Here is a 17,512-nt window from a genome sequence, read left to right as displayed (position 1 = left end):
CAGAGCCCCCCCATCCCAGCACTTGGGGCCTTGTTTCCAAGCACTGGCAGGGCCACCTCTGTGCCCAGCAGGAAGCAAGTGGGACTGGCTCGCTAGGGTGTCCCCAAGCCCCATCTATCCCCACAGAGAGCAGCGATGCCCCCCAGAAGGTCCCGCTGCAAATCCCCCAGAGTTTCTCTCCAACAAGGAACAGGCAAGGACCCGGTTTGGGAGAGGATGCACCAGAGAAGGACTAAGCCAAGTGTGTGCAAGATGCAGGATTTGGGGAAAGGGAACACGCCTCAGTGGTCCCCTCAGGCACATCTGGTGGGCATGAAAACACTAGAGGCCAGAAACACCCACCTGCCCTGGGGTCCCAGCCCCACAGGGAAAGGGGACCAGCAGCCCCCAGCTGCCCCATCTCCTGCACTGGGTCAGAGTCAGGCCAACACAGCAGGAGAGGACTTCACCCTCCAGACCCCACCACCAAGGGAGAGACAACCCAGGCCACCACGTTCAGCCCAGGCTATTTCACCTCCCGATACAACGTTGGGGACCAAATCCGTTGTTCTCCTTCCTTCTCCGGAGCCACGAGCCACAGCCTGGTGCGTGATCCTGCACCCCAGCAGACTGCCAGGTTCATTAGTCCTTGGGGCAGGAGCTACTCCGAGCACAGCACCACAGCCTCCTGTAACGCTCACAGGCCCACGTTACAACGCTACAGCACAAATAAAAAGCCATCAACCAGAGTCACGTAGACCACCAGCATTTACTTAACTGCACAGGTCAGGACAGTTCTCCAGAGCTCAATAAAAACAGCCACTTTGTAAAACTTCTGTATGTGTTCCACCAGTCTTTTCACACTTATCTCAATCTGGGAAAGCAGGGACTCCCAAAAGCAAGGGCGCTGTTCAGCCACCCTCATTCCCCTCACCAGTATGTGCAGCACCAGTAATTCATTTAGACTACCCAGGAATCCTTTGGGTTTGCATCTACAGACAATCCTCTACAAAATTCGCGTCTTGTAAACACAGTATCAGGAAACATTTCTTTAGAAAAAGTCACGGTCCCTCCGGCAGCTGATTAACCAGAGCATTTTGCCCACCAGAGAAATGCAACACTGCCATCCTCAGGGTTACAGGCTGCACGACCACGGCACGAGTCCAGAATTACAGACTTGGGTGCTGTTGGAGAGACTGGATTTGACAAAGTTCAATTGGGGTGGTGCTGCGCTGTGAAGAACCGCCTATGGAGTTTAAAGAAACACAACACCACCAAAGCAAAACACAACTTACAAACCTCATGTGACTGTTCCACTTAATACAGGTAGAAAACTGGATGCTACTGAAAAGTTTTGGTGAGTTCCTCTAGCACTTTTTTTTTATATTAACACTTGGACCAAATCCTGCTAGTTACTTTGGTCACCAATACTAAATATTAGATAATAAAAATACATTGCACAATAAAATCCCATTAAAAGTCTCAGTTAAGCCAAAAGATAAAAGGATAAAACCCAACTTATTACATAAGCTGCCAAGGGCTGCGGAGAGGACTTGCACTTATTGTACTCATGCGTGTCGGTGTGCGACCACTAGGACGACTCTAACTCCCAGGTCCACTTCACTTCAGCATAGGAGAGGCAAAGAAGTTGCCCTGATGCCCAAGGTGAGTTGTTGACTTGCTTTTGCTCCCAAATCTAGTTCAAGAGAAGTAGAAAGATATCAGTTTGGGATTTGGGATACAGAGGTCCAACACTCTCCCTTTCACAGAGGTCATTCCCCCAAATTTTCCCCACCTCCCAAAGAAAGCGTTCCTCTCCCTACCACACAATGAAGCTCATTAACCATCATGCAGCCTGCACTGCTGCTGCGGCACCAATTAAGGGAGAGCAAATCCAGGCTGCTCCCAGAATGGAGTCCAAAAGTCTGTTTTCAGTCCTCCTTGAACACCCAAACCACCTGCAGCCACCCCAACACCTCCACGACACCACCCATCGGCACTTACTTGGGGGTGCTTTTGCTGAAGGTGGACCGGACCCTCTGGGACAGGGAGCCTGATGACGGGGTCTTGGAGAGCTGCTGTTCTGGAGTAGTGAGGGGTCCAAGCATGCTCACTGTCAATAAAGAGGCAGCAAAGTGAGCGGCACGAGGACAGCTGAAGTTTTCATTGCCATGCAAGGAACATTAGACATTCCCTAGCATCTGTCAATACTAGACAAATCTGGTATTTCCTGGCACACTGTTCTTCCCTCTTCCCCCATAAAGCCTGCAGGAAGGGCTGGATCCAACCGTACCACAAGCAGCTTTGACTGAGGGTCATTGTTTTTAACGCACAGGCAGTAAAGCAGCGCCCAGGGGTTACCTTTAACATCTGGTGTCTGTGGAGTGGAGTAGGCATTGGTGTTCTCAATCACGTGCACTGCTGGGTCAATGTTTTCTTGGTCCACCATCATCAACTGGCTCCAGTAGTCCATAGGCATCAGCAGAAGTCGCTCCACTACCTAGAGACACCCGTGAGCAGCCGACGTTACCAACCACCAGACAGGCGTCGCCTCAGCTCCCTCCAGAATTCCCTTGAGCTCCGGGACTGGGAAACATCCACCCGGGTCAGCCCTTTCTGCTGACCTACCTTGGGCTGACGCTTAGTGTCCTGCAGGATCGTCATCGGGTCAGGATCAGGTACCGCGTGGGCAACGATGGTGGGGCCAAAGACCTTGGCCAAGTTGGCAACATCCATTTTAGTCTCTGGGCTCTGAGCCACCCTACGTTAAAAAAATTACCAAGAAAGAGAGAACATAGCTTCTCCCCATCGCCTGTCATACAGCTCCCCCATCCCACACACCCTTCAGCCTCTGAATAAGCAGGTTTTTTTCCAGAATGAAGACGTCGTGCCCACAAGCAGTAACAAGAGCCAACATCCCCCTTTCAGAACCACCAGCGCATGGGAACGTACCTCTGCAGGTGGACCATGAGGAAAGCCAGGGTGTCCCTATTGGCCTGAGGAAGTTCACCAACTGCTTGGTACATAGCCGCGACGCTGTTGTCCTCATCCGAGATTTCTGGGGAAAAGAAGTGTTTACACCTCAGAGAGCGATCGCAGAGGCACAGCTCTAAGAGCCCCCTCGCAGCAAGAGCCAGCCGGAGAAACAAGGAAGCCCGAAGCTTCACATGCCCTTGCAATAGTTCCGTATCCCGCACAAGCGCTACAGCTCCTTTCTTTCCTCTTCCAAGAGTACGGCAGAAGAGATCCTGGCAGCATATTGAACATCAACAACACAAGGGCTCCACAGAGCACCACGGCCTGCTGGTTCACATGACACCTAAACCTGTCAAGCCCAGGGAAAGAGCTGGAGATGCCATTTCACAACCCCTCACCTGCAGCTTCCATAAAAGTCTTGTTTAACCGGAAAGTGAGAAGGGGTTCTTTCAGGCTGCGTAGAAAGTCCTTGAGAAGGCCACAGATAGCATGGATATCATCCACTTTGCTAAGCAAAGGAATGTTTTTTGCTCTAAGAAACTTCTCTTTCAGCTCCCTCACTGTCTTGTCACAGCCAGATATCCGGTAAAGGCCCGTCTGTTAACAGAAAGCGTTGCTTAGAGGCAGAATATCGACTGCACGTACAAAGCTGTCATTCTTCTGCTCCCACTCTCTCTCCACACCTGAGCACTCCACACACCCTGTTGCTCACTCAGTCACCCACTGAGCAGCACTATACACACCGTAAATAAGAGATATTTGGGTTAATTTGTTTCCCTAACACCGCAACCCATTTCATTAGCGCTGTTTCACACCTCATTTTCATTTTTACCTCACGCAGCCCTCGCTGCTCGATCTCATTAACACAGTGCACTACGATGGAGGGGATCATTGGAGGTGTAGAAGGGACAAAGTCCATCAAGGTCCCCTAAGAAGCAGAAGGGAAAATAAAGAGACACTCAGTCTTCAAGACATGGAAAATAATCTCTCAGGAATTCACAGTGAGATCTAGGCTTAAAAAAAATTTTAAAAAATCAAACATTAATTCTTCTTCATCAGAGAAGAGCAACACTACACCCATCCATCAGCACAACGCTGCAGGATTGCCTACCCAGAGCTGCCGCATTCACAACTCAACACCCTCCCAACACCGCATCCCCACCGCCCACCACCCCGCTCATCGGAGGATACATTAGCAAGCTCATTTGCCTCATTTGCGTCTTATTATGCAGCTCTGAGCAACAGGAGCTCTTCTGTCAGAGGCAGACTTGTTGGAGCCTAAGCACGTTGCAGCTCTAACCAACCGTTAGCCCACCGGTGTCGGCAGCTGTACGGCCCCCAGCTCACCCCACACCCACCTCTCCGATCCGGACAGGAGTGCCTGTCAAGGTGGGGATGCAGGGAAGAGGACAGCGGTCCCGGCACTCTGGATGAGCGACCACACGGCAGTCTCTGCACTTCAGAGAGATTTTTCCAAATTTTACTCTTTTTCCACACGGAACACACGATTCTGGCTTGATAACCTAACGATTCCAAGCATACAGAGGGGAAGAGATCAGCACAATGTAGTAACTCAGCGGGACTTAACCCGGGTAACTCTAGAGGGTAACACATTCCCTGACCCCTGCAGGTAACCACCACAGTTAGTATTGACTTGAGGCACCATTGCTGGTGGCCCCTTATCAATAGCTTCAAACTGCAGACGTTTAAAAACAGAAGGAGATGCTTTTTCAAGTTCTTCCTGCCCGTAGACCTACCGTCTTCGAAACAAAGTCGTGCAGCCTCACTCCCCCGTTGCTCTGCGGGGTGCCAATGCCATCGGTCTCCAATTTGGACTCCACCTGCTTACTGCCAATGCTCGACTCGCTGCTCCAAGGCTGCAAAGGACCTGAAAGACAGAAGAAGAAGAGCGTTGACTGAATGGAGTCACCCTCCACCCCGCTCCACCTTTGCTTTAAAGCCAAGTGCATCATAGACCAGAGGCAGCTGCCTAGGCCCTGGCAGGAGGTAACTAACACCTCAGGGTAGCCTCGGGCCTGCTAAGCAGTCGCTTCAGGGCTAGGACAGACACGACACCTACCGCTCTTCCTCCGGCTTCGCAGACTGTAAGGCACAGTCTGGATAGTAGAAATAGCTTCAATTGGGCCACCATCGTTGGGGACCATGAGAGTTGTCTTTGCCACTATGGATTCATTTCCCTGTAGGAGAAACAGGCAGCTAGTGACAGCAATACTGACAGGACATGGGATATTCTAGTTTGTTGGCCCCAGAAGCAGGTATGCGACGTGACATAACGCACACAAACCCAGCTGGAACCACCATACCTGGTCCACTGTGGAGCCCATCGATCGGGTTTTCTTCTGAGGACCTGGCGGGCCTTCAATGAACTGCCTGGAAGACCGCTGAAAAGATACCATCCCTTTTTAACCATGACATGGGTTAACTTGGTGTTCAGCATAACTAGAAGTACTGAACAATTGCCTGCACACACCACAGACGCATTCAGTTCTTCCACAGTAACTGGAAGAACTGGTAACTGTTCTTTATGGCAACCTTGAAGCTGCCATGAAGCATCAGGAGGCCTTGATATGCTGCTCTTCCAAATAACTTTCCTGGCCAGCTTTATAATCCAGTTCAGGAAAAAAAAATACTGACAGAAAGAAGGGGAGGAAAATCAAACAAAACACACCACCAAGAAACAGAGCAGCAACTGAGCAAGTCCCAGACTCTTCCCAGCTCTGCTGGTGAGGATTTCAGGCTGTCCTTTCCCACCTGTGCCTGCAGATATACTAACAGCAGACCAGAACAAGCACAAGCTCCTTCACGGAACAGAAGAATATTAACTTCCTACATGATCTTCCCCATATCTGGCAGCTGTTAAGAATCTTCAAGCGCTTTCTGGCAAACTCTAGGCCACAACAGAACTCCACTCCAGTCATTTTATAGACAAACAACAACATCAGAATTAACTTTCAATCTAAATCCACACAGCAGGTCAGTTATAGTCGAAGCACATCCATCTCAAGTTTCATTGTGATTAGTAGCTCAGACACCGTTATAGGTGGCTCGAGATGGCAGATGGTGACATTGTGTCAGCTAAGGCCAACAATGGGGTCTATTTGAAGGGGAAGACTTGAACATACCCGCTTCTCTCTCCTTTTCAGTCTGACAGCTTTCACCACGGAGGAATCCCAGTCCTGGGGGAAATACACAACACCGGTTCGCTCTGTGTAAATACCATACTGCCTCTGGCCAGGACTTTCATTATGTTTTAGCCACCACCACACCAGCCAAACGCAAGTCAGCTCCCCCAGTTTAACACCACAGTAATCTAGGCACAAGGGGTCTCTAGAGATTAACCCACACCCCTCAGGCTTTGCAGTGGGAGAACACTTTAGAACTTGGAGTTACATTACCAGTGACTCATCAGTCTTGTCAAAGCTGATGTCCGACAGAATTGAGCCAGATTCATCTATTGTAGACAGCCTAAAACCCCAAAAATCAGAAAAAACGTCTATCAGTTTGGCTTTCAGTCAGCCATGGTTCCAGATCAACCCAATTGACTCAGAAAAGCTGTATTTCTAACCGGAATAAAAACTGAAACCCTGTTGGTATGGGTGCATGTGTCAGAGGTACACGGGTGGATTGATATTTACTCCAACAAAACACCGTTTTGCCTACCTTTTGGCGCCTGAACCCCCTACAGAAACCTGGGGCCTGTTCAGAAAGGCGAGGGCAGTCTTCTGTTCTTCGCTTAGCTGAATGCTCCCCGATGCATCACACATGAGCAGCTCTCGAATCAGTTGTATTTGCCGCTCCTGCAAAGGCAGATAACATCGGAAGCTGCCACAGGATGAACCGTGCTTGATTACCAGACAAACCAATCACCAGCATTCGCGATACCACACCGACAGGCTCTGTGTCAATAGGCTGCCACGGGCTGCAAAGCCCTGCTCTGACAGGCAAGGGCAGCTCGGCTCCAGGCAGCAGCCAGCCGCCCTTTTCCAGGCCAAAGCAGACGGCCGCTACGAGAAGCCAATTTGTTGTTGTTGGGTCTTTTTCCCTCCTCAGGGAAAAGAAGTTATCATGAGTGCCAGTCCTTGTTTTCCATAGATCAACGCAGTCTAATCACCTCATCTCCACCCTCTAAAGGGCTAACTGGTACGAAAGGAATTACTCACCAGCTTTTCACAGTCTGTTTCAGCTTTTTGCCTTCGTTTGATCTCCACATCCACTTGATTGCGAGCGTGTTTCAGCTTCACGTCCAAAGCGCTACGTTCAGCTTCAGTTTTCATGAGCAGCTCTTTGTACCTGCCAAGCTCATGCTCCGTTTTCTGCAATTTTCTCCGATACTCTTCAAAGCTCTTTGCTAACTGAATAAACTCTGTGGAGCAGACACATACATCTTCAGCTACCCATGCAAGCAGAGCAGATCCAGCAGCCCTCCTTCCGCTGATGGTAGGTATCTATTAACACAACCTGCTCTCGGCTGCAGAGCAGAGCAGCCAGCCCTTCGGCGAACCCGCCTACCCTACAGACATTCATGAGAAATCGGAGTTTTTCAGACCAAGTCCTTCACATCAGTGTCAACCAGAAGAGCCAGAACACGAGAGCCAGCGTGGATGAAGTCAGCTGGCTGCAAGCAGAACGTGGCCCTGCCTAGAATTTCAACCCCGTGGCTTCATATTTCCCAACAATGAAAAAACCCTCAAATCTGGCGGCCTGCAGCAGGCTCGTTACCCACAGCATCATCAACAGGTTCTTCAGTACCAGCTAATCGTGTTTGTTTGCCTGTTTATATTCTCACAGCAAAACCAGCACAACCCATTTCAGAAACAGAACTTACGGTATTCGTTTCCTTCACTTAAAACCTCCGCCTGGCGCACGAGCTGATCATACAGACTCCTTAAGTTCAGCATCGCAGTCTCCATCTTCCTGCCAAGAAACCAGAGCTAAATAAACAGCCCGGCCCTTTCTTCCCACCTCCAAATGGAAAATGCGTTACCAGCCCAAAGAGAAGAGAATCTGCTTCAGAATCACTGGTTTTGAGGGTTTTAAGACAAGATTTAGGAGCCACACAAACAAAAATACATTAAGAGTTATGTTTTGTAGAGATATATGCATCTAAACCCTTCTGTCAGGAATGAAGATCCGCATCCCTCCACAGTTTAGAGGCATCGGAGCCACAGAGAGATGTGGAATAACTCCCCACCCTTGTGCTTCAAATATTGTCCAGTATACTACAGAGGCTCAGCACCCAAGGCAAAATCCCAAATCGTTCTCCTTCTGGAAGGCTGCAGAACACAACTCATGCCCTGTCTACGAATAACCTGGTACTATGTAGGCCACCAAAAATCTGCAAGTTCTCCAAGCTTCGTGAGATAAAAATAGGAGCAACGTTCTGTGGAATTTTAATACAGTTTTAAATTTAGCTGCATTTTAAGTTACAGCTCCTCCTGCAAATAGCTGTTAAAATTCAGACAGTCAGCACATTTCCCTCAAACAGTAGCAACAACGGCACAAACAGAAGCAATGAAGAGGAAAGTCTCCAGCTCAGCAGCACAGAAATTTCAGCGCTAACGCAGGAGGTTGCTGGGGCACACGGGGCAGCCTCGGGTAATGAATCAGCAGGTGCGGAGAGTTGGGAGAGGTGCCAGGAGAGGTGCCAGGAGAGGAGGCAGCACCCCGGCCCAACGCACCCGGCTGGTCCCAGGCTCTACCAGCACATGGATACCCCGGGACTTTCCGTTTCGTGGACTGCAAGGTGTGGAAGAGCTCGCTGCTGAAGGGCCCTCCTCTGTTCCTCGTAGCCTGCTTAATCCGTGCCATTACTGCTACACTTTCGTGCCTTAATTACCAGCACCGCCATCATTAGCGCCGCGCCCAGCGCCACGGCAGAGGCCGGGGAGGGCGAAGGAGCCAGGCCAGCCCGCCAAGCGCCCACCGCCGCCCGCCGCCACACCACCCCCGCCTGGGAGGCGGCGAGGGAAAAGGTCGCGGAGGAAACCGGCGCCGGGCCTGCCCAGGGCACCGGCATAGGCGGCTCCCCGCGGCCGGTGAGGGGAGCCCCGCGGCTGGGCGAGGGCCGAGGCCGGTGCCTGGGACCCGAGGCCGGTGCCTGGGACCCGGTGCCGGTACCTGGGACCCGCGGCCTGAGCGAGGGCCGAGGCCGGTGCCTGAGATCCGGTGCCTGGGACCCGGTGTCGGTACCGAGGCCCCGCCGCTGCCGCCTCCCGCTCCCGCTCCCTCACCTGAGGCGCCGGCCCGGCGCGAGCTCCGGCTCCAACCGCCCAGCCCAACCGCCCCGCACTTCGGTTTGAATCCCCGCTGCCGGCCAATCCCAGCGTGCCCCCCACCCTCCCGGCCTCTCATTGGCTCTGTTCACTGGGCGTCTGAAGCCAAGTCGGCGCCATGTCTGCTGAGGGCGTGGCCTCTCTGCTCCACTCCCCAGCGCGAGGAGGGACGGCGGCCCGAACGGCGGCGAGCTGAAGCCCGCCAGGCGCCATCTTTACTGTTGGTAGCTGGCTCCAGCCCGTGTTGCTTAGCAACAGAGCAGGCCGGGGACGCCGGCAGGGCCTAGGCCCCCGAAGCCGAGGGCTGGTGCTTCTCTAAGGGCCCAGCCGCAGCCATTGGCACCCGAGCGGCTGTTTTGGGGAGAAAAAACTGTTCTCGGGCCCAGCCCCTGTTGTGATTTTAAGCAAAGCCACCGTCACAGAGCGCTGCGAGGCCTGCGCGAGGCGCTGGATGCAGCCCATGGCTGGTCCAGAGCACTGGCGCTTCACCAGGAGGCCATTTATTGTGTTGTCGCTTGAGAAACACGGCGCCTCAATGGATTTTTGTCTTTGAAACGTTGATCTGAGTAACAGGCAGCAATCCATCCTGCATGCCAAAAGGCAAAACCCCATTTCAAGCCACCTACGAGTCTTCAGAGACTTGCAGACGTTTAATATGCAAACCGATAAAACACAAACCAAAACCCAACAATTACAAGAAGTGAAATCACATAATCATAAAATAACAGTGTGTTTTAATCTTTTAAATCTGAAACAAAACAGTGGGTAATTGAAGAATGGATATTAGCAATTAGAAAGCGGAACTAAATGCTTAAAATTGCTGAGTGGAAGAGCGAGTTCATGAAGCAGATTGCTCTAACATCCAACTGCTTTGTCAGAACTGCTTTATGTAGGTTATATAGTCTGCTTTAGCTTAATTAATAATAATTAATTCATAATAGATTGTAAAAAGCCTCAAGGTCTCCCAAAAAGTAAACATTAATGAGGCTTCCTTGAGGAAGATCGTCAAAATTATCTACACTTTATAGGGGAACTGAGGCCCAGAAGAGACACAACTCATCCTCGGAGTCCATGGCGAAGCAAAAGAAAGGCACTGACCTTGATATCTGACCTCATGGCATGGAAAATCATCCAAAAGCCCAATTTGCCACAGCCTGGAAAGCCAGTTGGAGGCTGATGGTTACACCCGGCTCCGCTGAGAGCCTCTTGTGCCTGCAGATCCCATCCCCGCACTACTTGCACCCCCTTTTCTGAGGGGGTTCAGCTGTTTCGGTGCCAGCCCCAGGGTTTCCTGCAGCTCCTGCCTGTAATTAAATCTTCACAGCTAAGACGTCTCTATTGGCAGATCATATTTATAGGCAGGCGAGTTGTTTTAGTGTCATTCTTGAGCGTTAAGGAGGCTTTTGCTCATAAGCAAATTCTCTTCTCTTTTAAACTGCCATCTGCAATCTCGTGCCAATAAAAAGGCACATTATTCCAGATTATTGCCCCCATGGTGCTTGTAGTGAGTTACTGCATGAGGTACCGGGTCTCAGTGTTATGCAAAATAGATTTCTTCCATATGTGTTCAGACGTTGTAATTCCAAATCCTCCTCTGAAACATGATGGGTGGGAGCTCCAAGGGCGTCAGGAACCAAACACCCCAAAAAAAGCTTCTCAGAAACCCCCTCGCCTGCTGATACGAGGTGGACACGGCAAACGGGCCACATCCTACAGCACGTGCTGCTTCCCCGGTCCCAGCCCTGGTCCCTGAAAGCTTTGTAGAGTTTTTCTTTCCTCCTTCCTGACTGATGCGTGATGAGAGCAGAAAGGCCAGAAGCACCTTTCACATAGAGCTTTATTTCAAGGGAGAAGAAAAGCCAAAAGGATTGAGGGCCTTTTCAGGACCTGCTTTATTGCAAAGTAATTATATTCTCTTTTGTTTGTGCCGGGGAGGGGAGGGAGAAGCCTTGAAATGTCTCATCTGGGAAACCGTTAATAGAATTTATGCTAATTTGATGATTCCGGCGATTACTGGCGGAAGCACTTCACATTTTCAGGCAGCAGAAATTCTCCTCCAGTTCCTCCTGCGGTCTCGCTCCGCTTGGTCTTTAGCCCGTTCACCTCCTCCAGCCGCTGGAGACCCCTTTTTGCTGGGCAGGGCTTGCGGACCCCACGATGCGATGCAGATTTTTGGTTACGCCGCCGCCGATGGGCTCACTGGTGACCCCATGCTTCCATCTTTTGGGGCAGGATGCAAAGAAATCTGCCCCGGTGCCTCGCGGTGCTAGCAAGCAGCCCTGCAATAACAAACCTTCCCCTCTCAGCCTCATCCTCTGGTGGAGCTTTGCAAACACAGATCTCTCTGCCCGGCTCCTGCCTAATTAACTCCAGAATTGCAAACCCATTTGTGCAGCTTTGCGCTCAGGGGAAACCTTTATTAAGTTCCTTTTAATCCAAAACCAGTTAGAGCATGATGGGCTTCGTGAACAGCCACTCAAAAAAAAAAAGGGGGGGGGGGGGAAGAAAGCAGAACTAGAAACTTTAAGACAGTAATCTTTCTCCAGGGGGAAAAAAAGCAGAAAAAAGGTGCATTTCTCCTGCTGTGTTAATACAGCGTGGGTTTCAAAAAGGAATGGTCCAGTAGCCTGAGAAAACTACTCAGCAGGCTGAGCAGGGAGAGCAGGCTGGGTTTAACTGGAGGAAAGTGGACATTTTGGGGAATTAATTTCTAATTTCTGGTGCCTGGCCCGAGCCGCAGGCCGGCAGATGGCATCACGCTCATGCCGTTGGGTGGGAGCTGCGGGGTCTCAGCCATCGCTCGTCTGTGCAAAATATTGCTGGGCGCATCGCCCGCGCGGTGGGCGAGGAAGGTGCCGAGGAGCCGCGTCCGCGCCGTCGGACCGAGCGACGAACGAGGTTTCTCGGTGCTCTCCTGCCCGCGTGAGCCCGGGATGATTCCTCCAGCCGTGACCGGCATCGGGGTGAAGAGCGCTTGGATGGGATCCGCCGGGACAGGAGGTCCAGCCTCTCTGCTCCTTGTAGCGAAACGGTGCATTAATGTCAGCAGAGAAGCCGTGGCCCTATCCTGAACTTGTTAAAAAACAACGGGAGTCTCTTTTGCCTTCATCTGGCTTTTAATGAATGACCTCTTGTCGCCGGGAGCTGCGTGCAGTGACAAAGGACCTTTGTGGGCTGATATTTATGATTTCATTTAAGCCAAGGAGTAAGCTAAGGGAGAGGGCTGGAAAATAAGAGCTGAGCTGATGTTTCCTGCTTTAAACTCAAGGGATCTTTATCTACTTTTTGTATTAATACAGTTGTCATCTCTTAAATATTTGAGCAACTCGCAGCCGCGAACGCTCCCGCGCTGGAAGGACGCGTGGGTCACGCTCGGTGTCAGGGCGAGGAACTCCAGCTCTCCCGAGCCCCTCGCCTTCCCCTGGGCCCTAACACTGGGGCAAGGGGAAGGTTTTGCATTTTCCTAGACGCCACCCCAAAACCGCACACCCGTCGGGCGCGCCGAGCCCTGCCGTGAGAGCCCGCGACCCGCTTGCGGGGGGCCGGGGCGCATCCCCAGGCTGAGCGCAGCCGCCGGCTCCGAACACCCCTCCCCGCGCCAGCAACTTGCCAACGCTGATAAATTTTTGCTTTTTCCTTCGGCGGGCCTCGGCGGCGGATTAAGCAGCTGGGAGTCTGGAGGGCGAGCGCGTCCCCTCTCCTTTGCCATGCAAACAGAGAAAATTAATCTTCCAGCTTTCTCTGATATTTGGGCTGAATTACAAGCTGGGAGCGGAGATAAAGCGCGGGCGAAAGGGAGGTACAGGTACAGCGGAGAGCCAGGCTGGCTGGCACAGGCCTTTGTCCGTGCAGATAACGGCTCTCCTCTCTGTGTCATGCATAATTCACCAGCGCTGCCTCGCTCCATCCCGGTCATCCCTCTCTCTGCTTTCACCGCTCCTCTTCCACAGGAGCTGGGAGCCTCCCGGTCCAAGCGAGCCCGTGCGTGTTGGCTGCGTGTGCGGGTGCAGGAGCACCCTGGCGCGTGGGGCGGCTGCAGCGCCGCTCTCCTTGCGGGTTTGCCCTGCGACGAGGCAAGGGAACGCCGTCCCCTCTACCCGGAGGCTGTCGGAGCCGGGGTACAGCCGCTGCCGCAGCCCGTGCTGGGATGGGTCACCGGTGCCCTGCACGCAGCCCGGCAGTACCCGACGCCGATCCAGCTAAACCAAACCAGCCCATCAACCTCTGCCAGGGCCCAGGGTGTGATTTGGTATGCCCGTCACATTCCAGCTTCGCTAACCACGCTACCTCCCGAAATTCCTCTGATGTTATAGTTGGATAGAGGTTACATCCTTTGGGATACCAGCCCCAGCATTAACAGACACCAACTGCATTTTATTTGGTCGATCATCTGGCGTCTTCTCTGTACCGCTCTTGACAGAACTGTGCCACACAGAGCGGAAAAGCCATGGAGGTTTTCCATAGCCTCCGAGAGTTTCTTTCCCAGAACAAAGCAGAAATAACCCCGGTCACTCCCAGCCAGGCAGTGAACATAGACACCTGCTTAATTATTTTTGCTTTGTAAATGAAAGCAGTGCCGTGAGTTTAATAACCACTGCTTGGGAGTAATTGGGGCGATTATTGTATGGCCCAGGGGGAAAATTGCAGCTTGTTATCTCCAGGGAGTAGCATTAGGATCCAGCAGATAATCAGAATGTTATTTGTTGCACTTTAGATGACATTTCTTATGGATTTAGAAGTGATAGTGATCAAAACGTGTTGTCAGAGCCACCCCCGAACCGGGGAATCCAGAGACCTGTAAGCTGAATAGCATCTGAAGCTGCCCAGGACAGCTGCTCTTCCAGCAGGACAGCATGAATAACAGCCATACCCGCCACATTTGAGCTCAAACACTTCCAGATCTGAGCGTCACTCCTCTCTTTTTTAATTTGATCTTCTTATAAGAGAGATGACACTCAGGATGCTGCAGGAGAGGATGCAAAGGGGGGATATCAGCTCTAACAGATGCCGCCAACCAGATCTATACTCAGCGATAAGGTTGCTGGAGACCTTCCTGCCTCTGTTTCTCCCTCCCCACCCCAGTCGATAGCCTCTGCCTGTCCTCTCGCCTGCAGCAGTCCTGAAATGTGAGGCCCAGAGCTCTCACGCTGCTGCAGCGCCAGGACTTTTGTCTGCACGGTCTCGTCGAGACCATCAGCGCTGGGTGTCCTCACCGTGCGCGCCGCGGTCGCCCCCCATTGCACCGCTGAGCAGCTCCTGTCGGCCTTGTGCTCTCCTAAAGACACTTGTGGACCCTCAGGTAGCACCTTTCAGCTCCAGGATGGTTTCTGAGCCGGGGGAAACTGTTCCAGCAAACCCAGATGTGGTGGGTGGGCAAGAGGCAGCACAGCTCCCGGCGATGCCTCCCAAACACCAGCCCTTGGCACCCCAAAATGCGCTCACCCAGCCTGGCCGCAGGGGTGGAAAGAGGGTTTTTAGCAAGGCTAAGCCCAGCCAGAGCCTGTGGCGCTCTCGCTTTCGTAGGTTTGCTGCACGGGAGCGTCCCCAAATCCTCGTTCGGGCTCTGCTCCCGGGGGCCGACTCGTGGATGACACGGCAGCGCCTCGGCACCCGCACGACACCGGCGCGGAGGAGCCTGCCAGGCCCGCGAGAGCGCTGAGCCAAGGCAGGCTCCGCTATCGATCCCCCAATCAATGACAATTCAAGGCCTGGAAATGACAGCGCCTGTCCTTCGTTCTCGATTCCCACCCAAGGCTGGGCACGGGGAAGGGGGGAGCTCACTCAGAGCTTTCGCAATAATCCGAAGCGGGAGCAGAGACGGGAAGAGCCGCTCTTGCAGCAGGTGGGTTGTTTAACAAATTGGACACACAACGAGACAAAAGGCACAGAGCAAGGAGATCTGGCGGGACCGGACCTTTATCTCCAGCACGTTGGCAGCCAAATCTTTGTGCAATATTTATCAAGGGTGAGCGGGCAGGAGAATTGGCAGTCGATGCATAAGTGAGGAATTAAAGCCGCTGCCATCCTTATCTCCCAGGCAGATATGCAAGGGGAGGGGCGGACAGGAGCTGCGAGCCAGCCCAGGGCAATCGAGTTTGAAACCATTTGTGGATTTAACGAGTCCAAACTTTATTAGCTCAGCTGATGGGGAGCAGATTAGAAGCATGAAGGAGGGCAAACCAGCACATCCGCATCCTCCAGCTGCCAGAGCCCAGCACGCTGCCTCCAGGCAGACGTTTCAGCTGGAAAATCCCTCACATCGCTGGGCGGGCATTGCACAGCTAGGGGGGACACGGCAAAGCTGCCCCAAAGGCACCAGGTAAGGGCCCAGCGGTCTTTCAAGCCCAGTTAAAATTCACTTTTAAACTGGGGAGTTTAGGAACTGCTGCACTTTCTCTCCTAATCTTGCTCAGCAGTGAGACAAAGGCAAAAGATGCTTTGCCCTCGGGTATATTCGTATTTTCAGTCAGAGCCACGGCTGTCTTGCGGAGAGCAGACACTGCTTGGCACTTCACAGCCACCCCGTGAATACGCCTCACGAGACACAGTCAGGAAAACCGCAGGGGAAGGGACGGATACGACCTCGATAATATCTGCAGAGCTCCGAGTCGGTCCACCGAGGGTTTCTGCAGGCGAGCCGTCCCCAGGGAGGGCAGCTCAGCTCCCGCAGCGGCCAGCCGGCTCCCCCGGCCCCTCCGGCACTCGCAGCTCCCGCAGCTGCGGAGGGCGAGCAAAGGGCTCCTTCATCTCCACGATCCCCTGGGAATCCCCAGCTCTCACATAACACGCTGGTAATTAACTCACTTATTGGCTTTGCTTTTGCTGAGATTGCATGTTCAAGATGGGCTCCATCTGCTCCTTGCAGGGGCTTGGCTGCCGGGGGAGGGTAGCAACCCCCCCTGTTCGTAACGAGAGAAACGGGTCATTCCTGTAAACGGGAGACAAGGATTAGGCCATGCCAGGGACCAGCAGCAGCCCGACGACGACGGCTGCGGGTCCAGGCTGCCCGACTCCACCGGCCCTTTCGCCGCGCACAGACCTCGTGCCAACCAGCCTCCTCCCCTGGGCACCCCCCAGCCCCAGACCTGGCTCCACCGGCACCACCGCAGCCGCTGGCTTCATTAAATGGTTTTAGGGGATCTGCATCTCTCCCTTTCATTTCTCTTCAAGGCAAATAAGAGCGCGAGAAGCCAAGTGGGACCTCATTTCTGGAGATGCTGGACTGCTGGGAAGACGACGCACTGATCTACATGCCCGGAGCATGCAGTGCTACGTTCCCTCCCTGCACAACACAATTCCTCCTGGAGAAATGGGACACAAACACCAAGGGGCAGCAATACCAGAGGAATTCCCAGCTACAGCCTTTCCCAGGCAGGTTCCCCCTTTGGCCCCGATGTGGTTCCCATAAATCCTCCCCAGGTTATTCCAGCCGCTGTCACGGAGCTGTAGCAGCAAATCTCAGCTTAGCTCGGAGCAAAGCGGCGCAGAGCACGTGGCGCTCGCCGGGTCCCCCAGCACCCATCTGCACTGCCTTTGTCTCCTCAGCCTTGGAGCGGTGCGTTTCCTCCTCTCTGCTGCAAAGAAACGCATTAGTTGCAACATTGCTCTAATTTGTTTGCCAGCTTTCAGAGAGCGGAGAGGCTCGGCTGCTCCCATCGGTGCTGTTTGGAGGATGTCTGCACACCGGCAGCGTTAACCCCTCGGCTCCTGCGCCATCGCTCAGGCTGCTGGAGCGCGCTTGCACACCCGAGACACTCGAGCTGCCTCCTCCCATCGCGGCTCCGCAGCGCTCGGGGCCACAGCAAGCGCGTGCCGCTGGCCCGACCTGGCACTTACCAGATGGGGGGGATCCATTTCCCCTTCCAGCTATCCTCAGCGTTTCCTTAATGAGATGAGTTTTGTTGTGACCACAACCAGTGTCAGAGGGTATAAAAGAAAATGTGATCTGAACGGGCTCTGTGGCAGCGACAAGGACACGGGGACAAGCAGCCGCCAGCAAAGCCAGGGTAGCGCAGGCGGAGAGATGGCATCGGGCGAGCGGGGCAGCGCAGGGGGACGGCCCGGATCTGCACCCGGGGGGGGGAGGTGACGCACATCGCACATCCCAGCATCTCCTCCGCGTGCACCCACGCAGCGCCGGTACCCGCTGGCGGCCTGGGACCGAGCGAGGCCTTTGCCTTCGCTGGACACGCCTGCAGGAACACCGGCACCGGGCGTTTCTTCTCACGTCACTCCAAAACGGCTTCGGCTTCTGATGCACATGT

At 53.3% G+C, this 17,512-nt stretch overlaps 1 protein-coding gene across 1 annotated transcript; it reads right to left on the bottom strand.

Moving 5' to 3' along the window:
• Nucleotides 1-1,599: 1,599 nt before the first annotated feature.
• RACGAP1 (Rac GTPase activating protein 1) lies at nucleotides 1,600-7,886 on the bottom strand. Its single transcript, XM_086478608.1, has 16 exons — nucleotides 7,802-7,886; nucleotides 7,137-7,339; nucleotides 6,637-6,773; nucleotides 6,372-6,441; nucleotides 6,099-6,152; nucleotides 5,280-5,357; nucleotides 5,036-5,153; nucleotides 4,713-4,843; nucleotides 4,314-4,478; nucleotides 3,788-3,883; nucleotides 3,354-3,552; nucleotides 2,932-3,037; nucleotides 2,608-2,740; nucleotides 2,341-2,479; nucleotides 1,984-2,092; nucleotides 1,600-1,675 (listed from the first exon to the last, which is right to left on the bottom strand). The coding sequence occupies exons 1-16, from the start codon at nucleotides 7,884-7,886 to the stop codon at nucleotides 1,600-1,602; spliced, it is 1,899 nt and encodes a 632-aa protein (XP_086334734.1).
• Nucleotides 7,887-17,512: the final 9,626 nt, after the last annotated feature.

The sequence above is a fragment of the Leptosomus discolor genome, chromosome 27 (genome assembly GCF_034619465.1).
Source record: "Leptosomus discolor isolate bLepDis1 chromosome 27, bLepDis1.hap2, whole genome shotgun sequence".
Classification (NCBI taxonomy): Eukaryota; Metazoa; Chordata; class Aves; order Leptosomiformes; family Leptosomidae; genus Leptosomus; species Leptosomus discolor.
This window is presented reverse-complemented; position numbering and strand designations above follow the sequence as displayed.